General features: G+C 50.2%; 1 protein-coding gene across 1 annotated transcript; it reads right to left on the bottom strand.

Moving 5' to 3' along the window:
- Positions 1-554: 554 nt before the first annotated feature.
- On the bottom strand, positions 555-16,116 carry CUNH8orf33 (chromosome unknown C8orf33 homolog). Its single transcript, XM_004779366.3, has 6 exons — positions 16,018-16,116; positions 2,530-2,832; positions 2,118-2,441; positions 1,902-1,986; positions 1,619-1,765; positions 555-1,141 (listed from the first exon to the last, which is right to left on the bottom strand). The coding sequence occupies exons 2-6, from the start codon at positions 2,533-2,535 to the stop codon at positions 1,002-1,004; spliced, it is 702 nt and encodes a 233-aa protein (XP_004779423.1). The 5' UTR covers positions 2,536-2,832; positions 16,018-16,116; the 3' UTR covers positions 555-1,001.
- Between the last annotated feature and the right edge of the window lie 86 nt (positions 16,117-16,202).

A 16,202-nucleotide genomic window follows, 5' to 3' on the forward strand; every position in this document is an offset into this window, starting at 1 on the left:
ATTGGACACTTGTGTAGAAGGAAAGCAAGAAAGGATGACACAGGTTTTTGGCTTCATCAACTAGGTGGGCGGCAGGACCATTCACTCAAAAGCAGAAGACGAAGGGAGATCAAATGTTTAGACTTGTCAAGTCGGAAGTACCCGTGAAACATCAAAGTAGAAATGATGGGTAGGCAGCTGGGCTCCAGGCATCTTATCTAGTCTGGGATGCAAGCTTAGGAGACACCAGCAAAGGTGGCATCACAACCACTGAGGAGGACTAAGCCACCCAATTCAATGCAACAGAGGTCCTGGGACAATGACTTGGAGCAGCCGTGGTCTGGAGAGGTCATGTACTGATGCTCAACCCTGGTCTTCAGCCAGGATTGAGGACAAGAAGCTCTCTGCTCCTGAGAACAAAGCCTTCTGGGAGCCACACTGGCTCCCTGAGCATGAACCTGCTCAGGAATGATACAAAGGACAAGCACTACGGTGAGCCCGGAACCCAGCCACGCCAGACACCTCGTCTGTACTCATGTAACACAGGTAGTTAGCCCATGAATTCACTAATCCACTTTTACAAAAAATAGTTTTATTGGTGCAACGTGACACTATGACATAAAGCACTACACCATTTGAAGTAAGCACCACGATACAGTTACATAGCTTCCCCCACACTCCTCACTACAAACAGCTGCTTAATCTCAACCTACACACTGAGAAAACATTCTACAACGTGCTGAACACTCACTTCAGGTTACTGTAGAAGCTTTTCTAAACGGACCTCCTTCCTCTGGCAGGAAGGACATTTCCTCTGAAAACCTACAAATGGCTGTTGTGCTTACCTGACAGTACCCGACAGGCTGGCCTCACCTCTGTCCCACAGCCAGGGCACCAGATCCCACTGACCAGCCATGGACAGACCAACCCCACGACCGACAGAGCATTCCTGGAAAGGCTCTGTACTCCAGACAAACCCCACACCACGTGGGCAGGGGAACTGTTCTGGGATGGAACACCGGCTAAAAAAAATTGAACCTAAACTCTTCATCAGGCGTGTCCAGGGTGGCCTTGGCTACCCCTGCCTGGCGAGGCCTGCAGACCCTTCCGTTCTTCTTTCTGGCGGCCTCACCAACAGGCTGCACCTGCGCTGCACGGGCTGCTGTGGGGGAGCAGACAGACAGTCTCAGAACGGTCCTAACAGCTAACCTCACCTGTGTCCCTGCGACTCTAACCCCCTGCCATAGAAAACTATTCATTCCTCAAAACCGTAGGGACGGTGTTCTCTCAAACTCCACTTAGACACAGGGGCACCGGGGGGCTCCGTCAGTCGGCTGAGCTGATTCCAGCTCTGGTCACGATCTGAGGGTCAGGAGATCCAGCCTCCCATCAGCTCAGGGCTCAGCGCCGCTGAGACGCTCTCCCCCTGCCCTCCGCACCGAGCGCCCTAACCCTAACCCCCGCCTTCCCTGTGCCCGCTCTCCCAGGCCTCCGGGAGCCCGCGTCCTCCCCCTGCCCACCCGCGCCAGCCCTGTTCCTCTGGGTCTCCTCGGTCCCTCCCTGGGCTCGCCCTCCCTACCCCCTGCACGTTTCTTAAAGGCGTCATTGCTCTGACGGTGCGCACGTGCCCGCTCCTCACCGGTTCTGAGAACCCGCAGGGCCTCTCGCCGCTCGGCTTCCATCTGAGCCCTGTAGTCCCCAAACAAGGAGCGCATCAGCTGCCTCTTCCGGGGCAGGGGGGTTCTTTCGCTGCGCAGGGTCCGGATGGCCCCAGCGGCCTGCTCCTCTGAGGATCAAAACCACAAATGACCAGGAACGTCCACCCTCACCTCCCGCGGTCCCGCGGCGGCGCCCGCAGCCGCACGACCACGGCTGCCGCACGACCACGGCTCCCGCCCCCAGCTCCACGGAAAGGCCCTCACTCTGCCTCGGGCTCGGTCTCTGCATCTTGAGGCCCAACTCCAGCTGGTCCACGCACCACGCCAGCTCCCGGGCCAGCTGCTCCGCCTGCGGTAAGTGGGGACGCGCCCATGACGCGGCAGCAGGACCCCGCGGCCGCCAGCCCCACCCCCGCCGCCCTGCGGTCCCCGTCCCGGTCTCCGAGCGCGCGCCGGACGCACGGGGCTCGCCGCCCTTGCCTGAGCCTCGGCGCTGACGGGCGCCTCCTCGGAGACCGGCTCCTCAGAGACCTGCCCGCCTCCGTTCGCCACCGACGCCCCATTCCGACTCTTCTTCTTCGTCTGCTTCTTGGAGGCTGCGGCGCCTCCACGGCGTTCGGGGTGCGCCCCGGGGGCGGCGTCGCTGCGGGCGGAGCGCCCTAGGCGGAGGCCGGCCGGCTGGGACCTGACGGCGGAAGGACGCGGGGCGTCGGGGAGCGACCCAGGCGGCCGGGGGCTGCGGGGCGCGCAGGCGGTGCGTGGGCTCTCGGCCGCTGACTCCTCCCGAGCCGGCTGTCCTGGGGCCTGGACAAAGGGGGACAGCACAAGGGTCGTGGGGGGCCGCCGAAGGCCCAGGACCCTGGCGCCCCCGCGGTCTATCCGCACATCTCACCGCCATGCGCCGCCGTCGCCGCCGGAGATTACGTAGGGCCGGAGGTCCGACGCCGAATTCCCTTCTCCGGAAACGCGTCTGCGGCGCCCAATTCCGCGGGGCCCGGGCGCGCGGGGGGCGGGGCGGAGGGACCAGGCTTCGGTGGGCGGGCCGATGCTGCGGTGGGCGGGCCGATGCTGCGGTGGGCGGGGCCGAGGCCCTGGCCGCTGAGACCCGTTGGGGAGGTCTGTCGTTACCGGGTCGCAGGCGCCGCTCTGGACGGGAGGACGACCCGCTAAACAAGGGAACGCTCTGGAAGCTCCCCTAGTGGGGAGAGAAAAGCCGTCACAGAAGCGCCGAGAATAGCAGCCGAACCCGGCCGGCGAGTGGTCAGCAAAGACCTCTGGTGCCAGGCCGGCGGAACGGGTCGGGCGGCGGGAAGGCTGCGGGGAGGGGGCTGGGGCAGGGGCCGCGGTGCAAGGCGAGGTCGGAGACTTGGGCGAGATGCGGTCCTGCGGGCGCCGTGGGGTAGCCCGCTGTCCGCTGTGATGGTGACTGCCAGGGAAGAGACGTTAGTCCAAAGAGTGATGTGCGCAAGGGCCTGCTTAGCCAGAGGGAGCCGTTTTGTTGTTTATGCAGGAAACTGAGACTGACCCTGCCCCTCCCAGGGGAACTGACTTAAAAGCAAGTCCAGGAAACCAGCCCAGGTAGCAAAGCCCAGATACAAGGGTGGGTCAGCCCAGGTGGAGACATCAGTGGGGGCGCATACTGTCTCCCTAGCTACCAAGGAGAGTGGACCCTGCCTTTTGGGCACCAGTTCTGACCAAGGTGATAGGCTAGGTCAAATATCTACTATAGGGTAAGTTGTAATTCAACTGGCTACCCGCGTGTGACCTAGCATGACTGTGCAGCTTTCTCTGTGTGTTACAATCTCAGTGGCCGCCTGTGTGTGGCCCTACTCAACCACATGGCCTTTGCTCTATAAAAGTTAGTCTGTGAGGCTGGGAGGGGTCGCCTCTTTGTAAGAGACACACACCCCCCAGCCCCGCCTACTGGTGGGTTTGATTCTTGATGTTTGGCGTGAAATAAAGCTTTGCTTGACCTTTGCTTTGTATCAGTCTCACTCCTTTGATCACGGACCCATTATTGGGGGACCTATCACTGTGGTCCCACTCAGATGTTTTTGAAAGATCCCTCTGCTGTCTTGGGTTTAGGGTTAAGGCTAGACGGCTGGGGGCAGGTGAGGCTGGGAATATTGGGGGAGGGGGTCAGAAGCAGAGGGGAAGAGCCTGCACACTTGCTGGTGGCTTGATGTGAGCGCCGCAGGGGAGAGGACAGAGGGAGCCCCATCCCACAATCTGCCCAGGACAGTCCTCCTGCCATATTGCACTACAGACCACAGTGCCTCCTCCCTGCCCCGGGTCACAGGCATCAGCAGACCTCCGCAAGAATGAGGGGCTCCAGGAGGACGGGAGTCTGAGCGCTGTCTGATGATTCAGAAACCGGGATAGAAAGTGTTGTTTCCTGAGACCATGGATGGGAGGTGTTGCCTGCCTGTGCTGGGAGGTCTCAAAGGGGAGAAGGTTGGTCATCACAGATAGCTGGTGTGCTGTTTATTGCAACGTAGCAAGTTGTCACAAAACTTAGCAGATCAACAACAGTAAACATCTGGTACAGTTTCTGAGGATCAGGAATCTAGCAACAGGACAGCTGCTTGTTTCTAAGTTAGGGTCTCTGGTGACCCCTCTTGAAGGGAGGAATATCAAAACCTTTTAGATGTATTTTTAAACTACCACAGTTAGGATGTGTTTTAGTCCCGGCAGATGGAGGTTTTGGTGGTGAGTGGGTTCCAGATCCAAAAGGACTTTTTCCTGCCTTGTTTGGCTGGAATCAACCTGTGAGACTTGGCCCAGAACTGCTTCTACAAGAAAGCCTTCTTAGCCCAAACATCCGTGTCTGAGCACAGGCCTCACACCAGACTGCCGTCTTCCACAGCCCTATGCGCAATCAGCCATGCAGTCCTATCAGTTTATCTCCTAACTGGTCTCTGCCCCTTGCCATGCACACCATCTCTGCCCTGAGCAACCTTAATGCGGGCCTTGCTGATTTCTGCACTTCCTCTCCCTGTCCATCCTGTGGTGGGAGTGAGCTTTGTAAAACAAAAACTGTGTTACTCTCTTGCCTAGGAATCTTCTGTTTCCTCCATCATGAAGACCAGACTTCTTAGCTGACATGGACAGCTGTTTGCCTGATCTTCCGGCCAGCACAAGCCTGACAAATCACACAGAGGCAACAATTTCCAGACCTCACTCTGCTCTGGTCCCACTGAGCACCCAGCCTTCTGAGTTTCTCCTTATAGGCCCCTGCAACCCCACTACCCTCTGCCCTACAAACACCTTGTTTTCCTTCCCTGGCAGTACTAGCACCTATTCAAACCCCCAGGCCCAGATAGCAGGTCCCTGAAGAACTTGAGAGAGGAAGGCATAGAGGACCCAGCCTTCCATTTCAGTAAATCTTCACATCTCTCCACTGCCTCTCACCCTGGCATGTAAAAAGAACTCATAAAAGTAAGTACAAGTCCTCAGCTTCCCCTCCCTGGCTTCTCACCTCCACAACCACCCCAGAAACCACTTCTAACGTGGCACTCTCCATCACCATGGCTACTCCCTATTCTTAAATCGATAATTCTCCACTAGTCTCCACTAAAACCATCTTTCCTCTGCCTACTCCCCTAGCATCTCTAGAAAATGTTACAAATTTCATACCTGTAAATATCAATATTCGTATGCAGTCACTTCTTATCATTCCAGATAGTTCTATATAAAGTAACTGAGAACAGTGAATTTGTGAATACTGAACCACTGCTCCTAGGGGAAGTACAGTTGGGTTCTTGGGAGCCTCCAGTCACAATATTTTCATCAACCACTTGATACATCACCTTGCTGTGTTTCTCTATTTAATATATATTGACATGCACATCTAATATACATTGTTTTTTTTTTAAAGGTTTTATTTATTTATTTGACAGAGAGAAATCACAAGTAGACAGAGAGGCAGGCAGAGAGAGAGAGGAGGAAGCAGGCTCTCTGCTGAGCAGAGAGCCCGATGCGGGACTCGATCCCAGGACTCTGAGATCATGACCTGAGCCGAAGGCAGCGGCTTAACCCACTGAGCCACCCAGGCGCCCCATACATTGTTGATTTATTAACATTGACATCATGGCCAACAACATGATGACTAGTACCTGACTGAAGCTTATGTAGCACATGTATTTTCTCCGTAAGGCACAGCACACCTTAGGAACACTAGACAGCACCCCAGCACTATGCTTGAGAGCCATTTTAAACAGCAAAACCACCACAAAAAGCAAAAGAATGCAAAAAAAAAAGTGTAACATTGAATGCACTATAAAAAGGACACTGATTTCGAGTATGAGAGCAGTGTTGCCGGTTCAGCCTTAGCTGGGAACATGGCAGTGAAATCACCAGAATTTTCATTACTCTGCACATCTCCATGAATGACTATGAAAGTATAAGAGGAGGTTTTGGGGGTTACAAGTAAATTTTAGCAACCAGGTGAATTTGCAAATATAGAATCCACAGTAATGAAGATTAACTGTATAAATAAACATATTTGAAGGTAAAAATCAAAAATGGATGTCATTAGGACCTAGTTAAAGAAACAGAACATTACCAATGTAATTCAGGACTTCCATGTGTGTACATTAACATAAATATGGGGATACCTGGGTGGCTTAGTCAGTTAAGCCGCTGCCTTTGGCTCAGGTCATGATCCCAGGGTCGTGGGATTGAGTCCCTCATCAGGCTTCTTGCTCAGCAGGGAACCCACTTCTCCCTCTGCCTACCACTCACCCTGCTTGTGTTCTCTCTGACAAATAAATAAATAAAACCTTTCTAAAAAATAACATAAATATGTATCTCTAAACAATACTGTTTAGTTTTGCATGTTTTGAACTTTACATACATTAAATCACCCTATATGTGTTCTTAAGCTTCTTTTTCTCAGTAAGTTAGTGAGGGTTACACATGTTACTGTGTGTCATTGTAGTTCACGGTCTTCACTGGTGATAATATTCTACCGTATAAGGAAACCTAACAATAAACATTTTTTTCTTCCACTTTATTTTTGCTATTATAAACAATGCACTGGGCATATTCTTGTATGTCACCTATGTTCAGGTATTTCTCTAAGATATATATATCTAGGGATGAAAAAGCTGAGTTGTATGGTTTTTTCACTTTCATTATAGTATACTTCGATGAAAAGAAATTCTTATTTTGAACATTGTTAAATGTATCAATCTTTTTATTTTCCCTTTTTGTGTCTTAAGAACCTTTTGTTAACCCAAGATCATTCAAATTTTTTGCTGGAAGTTATTTTTCTGTCTTTTATAAAGTAAGAGTCAGTTTTGTTTTTTAAAATACGGATAATCAATTTTCCTAACCCCATTTGTGAAGATCAAGTCTGCCATGCACTTTTGTTTGAAGTTCATTTCTACATGTGCATGGATGAACTTCAGAACTCTACAGTGTGTTCCATTAGGCATTTTGAATATCCCCACACTAAGTCCACTCTGCTTAAATGACAGTCTTTACAGTAAGACTGATATACAGGGACTGCCACTCTCACCACTGTTCAACAGAGTATTGGAAGTCCCAGCCTCAGCAGTCAGACAACAAAAAGAAACAAAAGGCATGCAAATCAACAGAGAAGAAGTCAAACTCCCACTCTTCACAGATGACATGATTCTCTATGTAGAAAACCCAAAAGACTCTACCAAAAAATTAATAGGACTTGTACAGGAATTCAGCAAAGATGCAAGATATAAAATCAATGCACAGAAGTCAGTCATATTTCTATACATTAATAACGAGGCGGAAGAAAGAGAAATCCAACAACCAATCCCATTTACAATTGTACCAAAACCCACAAGGTCCTAGGAATAAAACTAACCAACGAGGTGAAGGATCTGTACTCTGAAAACTATAGAACATTTATGAAAGAAATTGAGGTAGACACAAAGAAATGGGAAAACATTCCAAGCTCATGGATTGGGATAACAAATATTGCTAAAATGTCTATGCTACCGAGAGCAATACACATTTATCCTTATCAAAATGCCATCAACATTTTTCATGGAGCTGGAACAAACAACACTAAAATTTGTATGGAACCAGAAAATATCCTGAATAGCCAAAGGAACATTGAAAAAGAAAAACCGAAGTGGGAGGCATCACAATTCTGGACTTCAAACTGTATAGCAAAACTGTAATCATCAAAACAGAATAGTACTGGCAAAAACAAACAAACAAACAAACACAGACACATAGATCGATGGAATGGAATAGAGAACCCAGGAAGGGACCCTCAACTCTATGGTCAACTAATCTTCAACAAAGCAGAAAAGACTGTCCAATGGAAAAAAGACAGTCTCTTCAACAAATGGTGCTGGGAAAATTGGACAGCCACATGCAGAAGAATGAAACTGGGCCACTTACTTACTCCATACCCCAAAATAAATTCAAAATGGATGAAAACCTAAATGTGAAGCAGGAACCCATCAAAATCCTAGAGGAGAACACAAGTAGAATCTCTTTGACCTCAGCTGAAGCAACTTCTTGCTAGACATGTCTTCAAAGGCAAGGAAAAGAAAGGCAAAACTGAACTACTGGGACTTCATCAGGATAAAAACTTTTGCACAAGAAAGGAAACAGTCAACAAAACTGAAAGACAACCTATGGAATGGAAGAAGATATTTACAAGTGTCTTATCAGATAAAGGGTTAGTATCCAAAATCTATAAAAAAAAACAACAAAAAACAAAAAACAACTGGGACGCCTGTGTGGCTCAGTTGGTTAAGCAGCTGCCGTCGGCTCAGGTCATGATCCCGGCGTCCTGGGATCGAGCCCCACATCGGGCTCCTTGCTTGGCGGGGAGCCTGCTTCTCCCTCTGCCTCTGCCTGCCACTCTGTCTGCCTGTGCTTGCTCTCGCTTCTCTCTCTATGACAAATGAATAAATAAAATCTTTAAAAAAAATACTTATCAAACTCAACAACCAAAAACCAAATAATCTAGTCAAGAAAAGGGCAGAAGACATGAAAAGACATTTCTCCAAAAAAAGACATACAAATGACCAACAGACACATGGAAAAATGCTCAGTATCACTTGGCATCGGGGAACTACAAATCAAAACCACAATGATATACCACCTCACATGGGTCAGAATGGCTAAAATTAACAACTCAGGAAACAACAGATGTTGGCAAGGATGTGAAGAAAGGGGAACCCTCTTAGCACTGATGGGAATACAAACTTGAGTGGTGCAGCCACTCAAGAAGACTGTATGGAGGTTCCTCAAAAAGTTTAAAATAGAGCTATCCTACAACCAGCAATTGAACTATTAGGTTAATTATCCAAAGGATACAAACATGGGGCACCTGGGTGGCTCAGTCCTTTAAGAATCCACCTTCAGCTCTGGTCATGATCCCAGGGTCCTGCAATTGAGTCCCGCATTGAGCTCTCTGCTCAGCAGTGATCCTGCTTCCCCCCTCTCCCTCTGCCTGCCACTCTCCCTACTTATGCTCTCTCTTGCTATCTCTGTCACTATCTGTCTCTATCAAATAAATAAAGCATTTTTTAAAAAAGGATACAAACAGTGATTCATAGGGCACATGCACCCGTGTTTATAACAATCATGTCCACAAGAGCCAAACTATGGAAAGAACCCAGATGTCCACTGACAGATAAATGGATAAAGAAGACGTGGTATATACACACAATGGGATACTATTCAGCCATCAAAAAGAATGAAATCTTGACATTTGCAACAACATGTATGGAACTAGAGGGTATGATGCTAAGTAAAATAAGACATAGAAAGACAAATATATGATTTCATGTGTATGTGGAATTTAAGAAACAAAACAGATGAACACAGGGGAAGGGAAAGGAAAATAAGACAAAAACAGAGGGAGACAAACCATAAGAGACTCTTTTTTTTTTTTTTAAAGATTTTATTTATTTGCCAGAGAGAGAGAGGGAGAGAGAGTGAGCGAGCACAGGCAGGCAGAGTGGCAGCAGAGGCAGAGGGAGAAGCAGGCTCCCCGCCGAGCAAGGAGCTCGATGTGGGACTCGATCCCTGAATGCTGGGATCATGACCCGAGCCGAAGGCAGTCGCTCAACCAACTGAGCCATCCAGGCGTCCCCAAACCATAAGAGACTCTTAACTATCGGAAACAAACAAGGTTACGGGAGGGAAGGTGGGTGGGGGGATGGAGTAACTGGGTGGTGGGCATTAAGAAAGGCATGTGATGGGGGGGCGCCTGTGTGGCTCAGTGGTTTAAGGCCTCTGCCTTCGGCTCAGGTCATGATCCCAGGGTCCTGGGATCAAGCCCCACATCCGGCTCTCTGCTCGGCGGTGGGCCTGCTTCCTCCTCTCTCTCTGCCTGCCTCTCTGCCTGCTTGTGATCTCTGTCTTTCAAATGTATAATAAAAATAAAATCTTTAAAAAAAAAAAAAAAGAAGGGCATGTGATGGAAAGAGCACTGGTTGTTGTATGCAAATGATAAATCACGAAATTCTACCTCTGAAACTAATAATACACTATATGTTAAGTTGAATTTAAATTTTAAAATTAAAAAATAAATATAAAAAAATAAGTATACAATAAGTCTAATACAGATAGCGTACATCCCCTCACCCTGTTCTTTACTTCAAGGGTACCTCAACTATTCTTGGACCTTTGTTTTTCCAGATACATTTTCAAATTGGCTTATCAGTTTCCATTAAAAACTCCTTTGGATTTTGTTAGAATTAATTCTATAGAGGATTTTGGTTAGAATTGACTCTCCATATTAAATAATCATGACTCTAACATCAACCTGATATACCTCTCATTTATTTAGGTATTCTCTATATTTCTCAATAAGGTTTCAAACCTTTGTCTCTAAATACCTTTCAGAATTTTTGCAATTAATTTTGCATATGTTATTGCTTAATTGCTATTAGGATTCAAAGTGGAACACAATCATCTAAAAAATATGATATAGTAAGAAAAGTATTAGATTTTTGTTCCTGGTTCATGGCACAGAGCTCCTAAAACCCTTGAAATGTCCTCAGTGATAAGAATAATAGGAGCATCGTGGCTCCCTGCATAGCTTCAAGATGAAGCCTGGTCAGCAGAAACACTACGCCTTCACCAGAGCTTCTATCTTGCAGCCCCATCTCCCAACCTCTAGGAAGGGGAGAGGGGCTAGAGATTGAGCTAATCATCAATGAACACAACCACGCCTACATAGTGAAACCTCCATGAAAACCCCTAAAGGAGGGGGTTTGTGGAGCTTTCGGGTTAGTGAATATACCCATGTGCCGGTAGGTGGGGCACCCCAACTCCAGAGACAGAGGCTTCTAGGCTTGGGACCCTATCAGACTTACCCTACTTACCTCCTCATCTGGCTGCTGATTGGTATCTTTTACAATAAATTGCAACCCTTAATTAGTATTACCCTGGGTTCTGTAAAGTCCTTCTAGCAAGTTGTTGAATTTGGGACAGGGGTTGTGGGAACCCCTGACTGGATATCTCAGCTGCACAGAATTATGAGTATTCTCTGGCACTTGAAGCTCGTGACTGGCATTCGAAGTGTGGGCCGTCTTGTGGGTGAGCTCTTAGCCTGTGTGTCAACTCTACCTCTGGTAGTTAGTGTCAAAATTTAGGTGAATTATAGGACTCTAGCTGGTGTTGGAGAAGACATTTCTCATCTTTGAATTGATTAGGATTTCTTTCTTTCAATGTCCCCCTCTCTACAAGCTTGGAAACTACACTATTTTTATTCTTTTATGGTTAATCTTGAAATCTTGAAATTTTAACACGCTTTCTAAATGTATAAAAGTCTGAGGTATATCAATATTCCTCCTGAATGACACAAAGACCTTTGAATACTCCAGTTCTATTCACCCATTCCTGACTCATCTGCTATTCTTTTTTTTTTTTTAATATTTTATTTATTTGAGAGAAAGACAGTGAGAGAGAGCATGAACAAGGGGAAGGTCAGAGGGAGAAGCAGACTCCCCGTGGAGCTGGGAGCCTGATGTGGGACTCGATCCCAGGACCTCAGGATCATGACCCGAGCCAAAGGCAGTCTCTTAACCAACTGAGCCACTCAGGTGTCCCTCACCTGCTATTCTTATCCCAACTTTATTTCTATTTGTTTTTAAACCTCCCAAATCAGACATGATTTTTATTTACAGTCCATGTTTTTGTTAGTAAGCTGAGATGACCAGGTCAGAACATGGGATTCCTGCTCATGGGAAAGTAAATGATGTATCTTGAACACACAGAACACCCTGCACAAGTACCAGTCTCTAGGTTTACAAAGGCATGTTGTTAGAGACAGAGACTTCTAGAGAAACCATGATTTTAACAGTTTAGGGGACAAGCTCACACTGAGTGTTAAGAGTAATATTTAGTTACAAATAACCAACTTGTGTCTCTTCTCCTCAGTGGGAAAGCAGGAAAGGAGTGCAGTGTAGTGGTCAAGAGCACTACTGTGAAGGCAGGAATGTCTGCATTCAAATTTCAGCTCCAATATTTACTGTGTAATTTTAAAGAGGGTAATTAACCTCTCCTATCTTCAAGTTCTTTATCTGTAAAATGGGGGGAGTAGTTGCACCTGCCTTCATGGGTTTGTTGCAAAAATTGAGGGAGATTATGTGAAGAACTTGGCACAGTGCTTGGATAAAGGTGCCTCTTATGGTTGGCATTTACTGGGTTTTTTGGCTCTCCGACACCTGCCCCCTTCTTAGGAGCACCCAGTTTCTTTTGGGGTTAGGGCCTCTGCCCCACTGTGTGTATTTTTGGAGGGACATTAATTCAAGGTTTCCTTTTAGGAAGCTGCTTGTCTCCCTGCCACAGTCCAGTCAGGGAGAACATATGTGACCTATGTATGTGAATCAGAGAAAGACAGAGTGAACACTGGTAGAAATTTCACTTGGCAGAGCAGACAATTCTGGCTATGTGGGACCTGCTTCCCCATTCCTCCAAAGCATCCTTGTTTCCTACACTATCTCCCTTGATTCTGCAAGTCTCCCAACTTCAGTATTTCCACTCAACCAAGAATCCCAGATAAAACAGTGGTGATGCTACAAAGCAGCTGACATTGGGTATGGATTTCATGCTGGACCTTTGAAGGAGTCCTGGAATTGGAGTGTTTAGGCTGGTTATCAAAGAAGCTCAAAGAGGAAGAAAGTATCAAATCAGGGATCCCAAAAGAAGACAGCCCATGTCAAACTCTCCTTAATAAGGGAGAAGAGGAAACTGAACTTTATTTCACTACAATGGAATTTTTACTACAAACTTAATATACTTGTCTCATTTAACTTAAACAATTCTGTAAGAAAGGAATTATTCTCTTAATAGAAACCAAGCCTCAGGGGCGCCTGAGTGGCTCAGTCAGTTAAGTGTCTGTCTTCAGCTTAGGTCATGATCCCAGGGTCTGGAGATTGAGCCCCACATCGGGCTCTCTGCTCAGCGGGGAGCCTGCTTCCCCCCCCACCTTCTCTCTGTCTGCCTCTCTGCCTACTTGTCATCTCTGTCAAATAAATAAAATCTTTTTAAAATTATAAAAATAATAAATAAATAAATACATGAAAATATTTGGCTAGTGTGGGAATTTGATAATAGAGGAGGCTGTTCATGTGTAGGAGCAGGGGATGCATGGGAAATCCCCCTACCTTTTGCTTAATTTTGTTGCAAACTTAAAATGAAACAGCAGGGAGGGGTTTGTTTTATTTATTTGAGGGCAGCGAGAGAGAGAGAGAAAACAAGCAGGGAGAGGAAGAGAGAGGGAGAAACAGAACGACACTGAGCAGGGAGTCTTATGCAGGGCTCAATCCCAGGACCCCGGGATCATGACCTAGACTGAAGGCAGTCACTTAACCAACAAAGCCACCCAGGCACCCCTAAAAAGTCTACTTCAAAAAAAGTGATGGAGGGGACACCTGGGTGGTTCAGTTGGTTAAGCATCTGACTTTTTTTTTTTGGACAGAGATCACAAGCAGGCAGAGAGACAGGCAGAGGGAGAGGAGGAAGCAGGCTTCCTGCTGAGCAGAGAGCCCGATGCAGGGCTCGATCCCAGGACCCTGATCTGAGCCGAAGGCAGAGGCTTTAACCTACTGAGCCACCCAGGTGCCCCAGCATGAGACTCTTGATCTCAGCTCAGGTCTTGATCTCAGGGTCATGAGCTCAAGCTCGTATTTAAAAAAAAAAAAAAAGTGATGGTGCAATAAATGTATTCTCAGGCACAGTAAGCCTTTTCTGAAATCACTGATTCTTTTGTAGGAGGAAGTATTATAGTAAGACAAGACAGAAATCCAGAAAAACAGAATGGGATCCATAGAAAGTGAGAGTCCACTGCACAAAGATCCTGGAATTGAACAATTAAATGGGTGACAGAAGAGAAGAGCCAGATTTCTTACTGTTGACCTGGGAGATCACGGACAAGCGAGGGACAAAGACTAGAATGATCCATGCTGCAATGGCTTAGATCTGGAAATGTCAGGTCTAGCTTACTACAGACAGGCAGATGTGCACAGAAAGACGTCACGTGAGTACACAGTGGATCAGTGCACACACGCAGCTCCCTGCCGTGTCACGACAGGACCTAGAAGCAGCGACGTTCCACCGGGGCCGGATCTAACACGGCCCTGCAGCAAAAGTCACCCGAGCTCCACGACAGACGACCCTCGCTGCGGCAGAACAGGGAACCTCCAGGAGCCGCCTGGGGACGAGCTCCGGCTCCCGCCTACCCGGCGACCGTTTCTCGGCCAGCCCCTCTGACGTTTACTGCCGGTCACTCGAACTCCAACTCTGCGTCTTCCCAGGTGCACCGAGCACAACCCGAACACCGGCTCTAAGGTCCGCTCCGCGCGGGTTTCGGCTGGGGCTACCACCCGTGCCTGAACGTGTCCTTTGTCGCGGGCGTCCCATCGCTCCGGCGCGTGGAAAAGACCTTTTCTCCCTCAACAGCCGCCACAGACCGGCGGGCCGCAGCTCAGGCGCCGCTTCGGGCTCTGCCCTCGGTTCCGCTCACCTACGTCTCCTCGTCTGGACTCGACTCGCGCAGCTTCTCCGCAGCTTCCCCGCAGCTTCCCCGCAGCTTCCCCGCAGCTTCACGCGCAGCTTCCCCGCAGCTTCACGCGCAGCTTCCCCGCAGCTTCACGCGCAGCTTCACCGCAGCTTCCCCGCAGCTTCACCGCAGCTTCACGCGCAGCTTCCCCGCAGCTTCCCCGCAGCTTCACCGCAGCTTCTCCGCAGCTTCCCCGCAGCTTCCCCGCAGCTTCACGCGCAGCTTCCCCGCAGCTTCACGCGCAGCTTCCCCGCAGCTTCACGCGCAGCTTCCCCGCAGCTTCACCGCAGCTTCACGCGCAGCTTCCCCGCAGCTTCACCCCAGCTTCCCCGCAGCTTCCCTACAGCTTCCCTACAGCTTCCCCGCAGCTTCACGCGCAGCTTCACCCCAGCTTCCCCGCAGCTTCCCCGCAGCTTCACGCGCAGCTTCCCCGCAGCTTCACGCGCAGCTTCACCCCAGCTTCCCTGCAGCTTCACCCCAGCTTCCCCGCAGCTTCACGCGCAGCTTCACGCGCAGCTTCCCCGCAGCTTCCCCGCAGCTTCTCCGCAGCTTCCCCGCAGCGGTCACTTGGTAGAACCCGCGCCGACTGGACGCGCGGCTCTGCAGGCCCGCCCGGCTGCTCTGCGTCCGCCGCCGTCCCTTACCCACTCTCAGGTCTGTGGACACCCGCCAATTCGGGAAAACCGGCTTTTAACGTCTACTTTAGAAGTTCTCGACGTGTCCTTCCACGTTCTCCCGACCACGGGCCTCGGCCACAGAGCCCGCGGCCCCGGCTACGTCTCCCCGCCGGGCGCGCTCCCCGTCCCCGCGGCTCCGTCGCTTTCCACCCGCGCAGCCGCGTCCCAGGCTCCGCGCGGGCTGAGGAGAGCGCCGACCGGCAGCCGCCGCCTCGCCACGGTTCTTTAGTCCCTGCGCCTGCGTCTCCAGCAAGAAGGCTTTCGGCGGGCGCCCGGCCGGCTCCGGAGTCGGCGCGCTGCGTTCCGGCCCCGCGGCGAACGAACTCGAACGAACGAACGGGCGCGGAGGGAAGACCGTCCCCGCCGCCGCCTTCTCCGGTCCCACAGAGCGTTCGCTTTGCCCCCGGCGCTCGCTACCTCGCGTCTTCCTCACACTCTGAAAACCCCCTCGTGCCGCGACGCGCACCGCCGACCTGAGCCCGCGGCCAAGCGGCGCCGCCCCGCCTCACCGGCGCCACAGGGGCCCGCGACCGAGTCCCGCCGGCTCCGGCGCCCGCGCCTCACCCCGCCGCCGCCGCCCGCGTTACCCGTGCGCGCGCTCCAGTGACCCGACGCACTCCTGCTACTCTTACTCTGTCAAACACGGATCTTTTCTTACGACGGAAGGCTTTGTCTCGCCTCCACTCACCCCTTCTTTCTTTGGCGTCTCCGACTGAGCGCCGGTGCCGCCTCCCTGAGGAACTCCAGCCGTTCCTCACAGCGGTCGGGACCACGACCCGGAACTGGCCGGGAGCATAGACTCTTCCGGGCGGCTAGAGCGGCCGCCGGAAGCGGCGAGAGCGGCCGCCGGAAGCGGGCATCCGATTGGTGGCG

Source organism: Mustela putorius, unplaced genomic scaffold, assembly GCF_011764305.1.
Source record: "Mustela putorius furo isolate JIRA1106 unplaced genomic scaffold, ASM1176430v1.1 tig00537303_pilon_pilon_pilon, whole genome shotgun sequence".
NCBI lineage: Eukaryota > Metazoa > Chordata > Mammalia > Carnivora > Mustelidae > Mustela > Mustela putorius.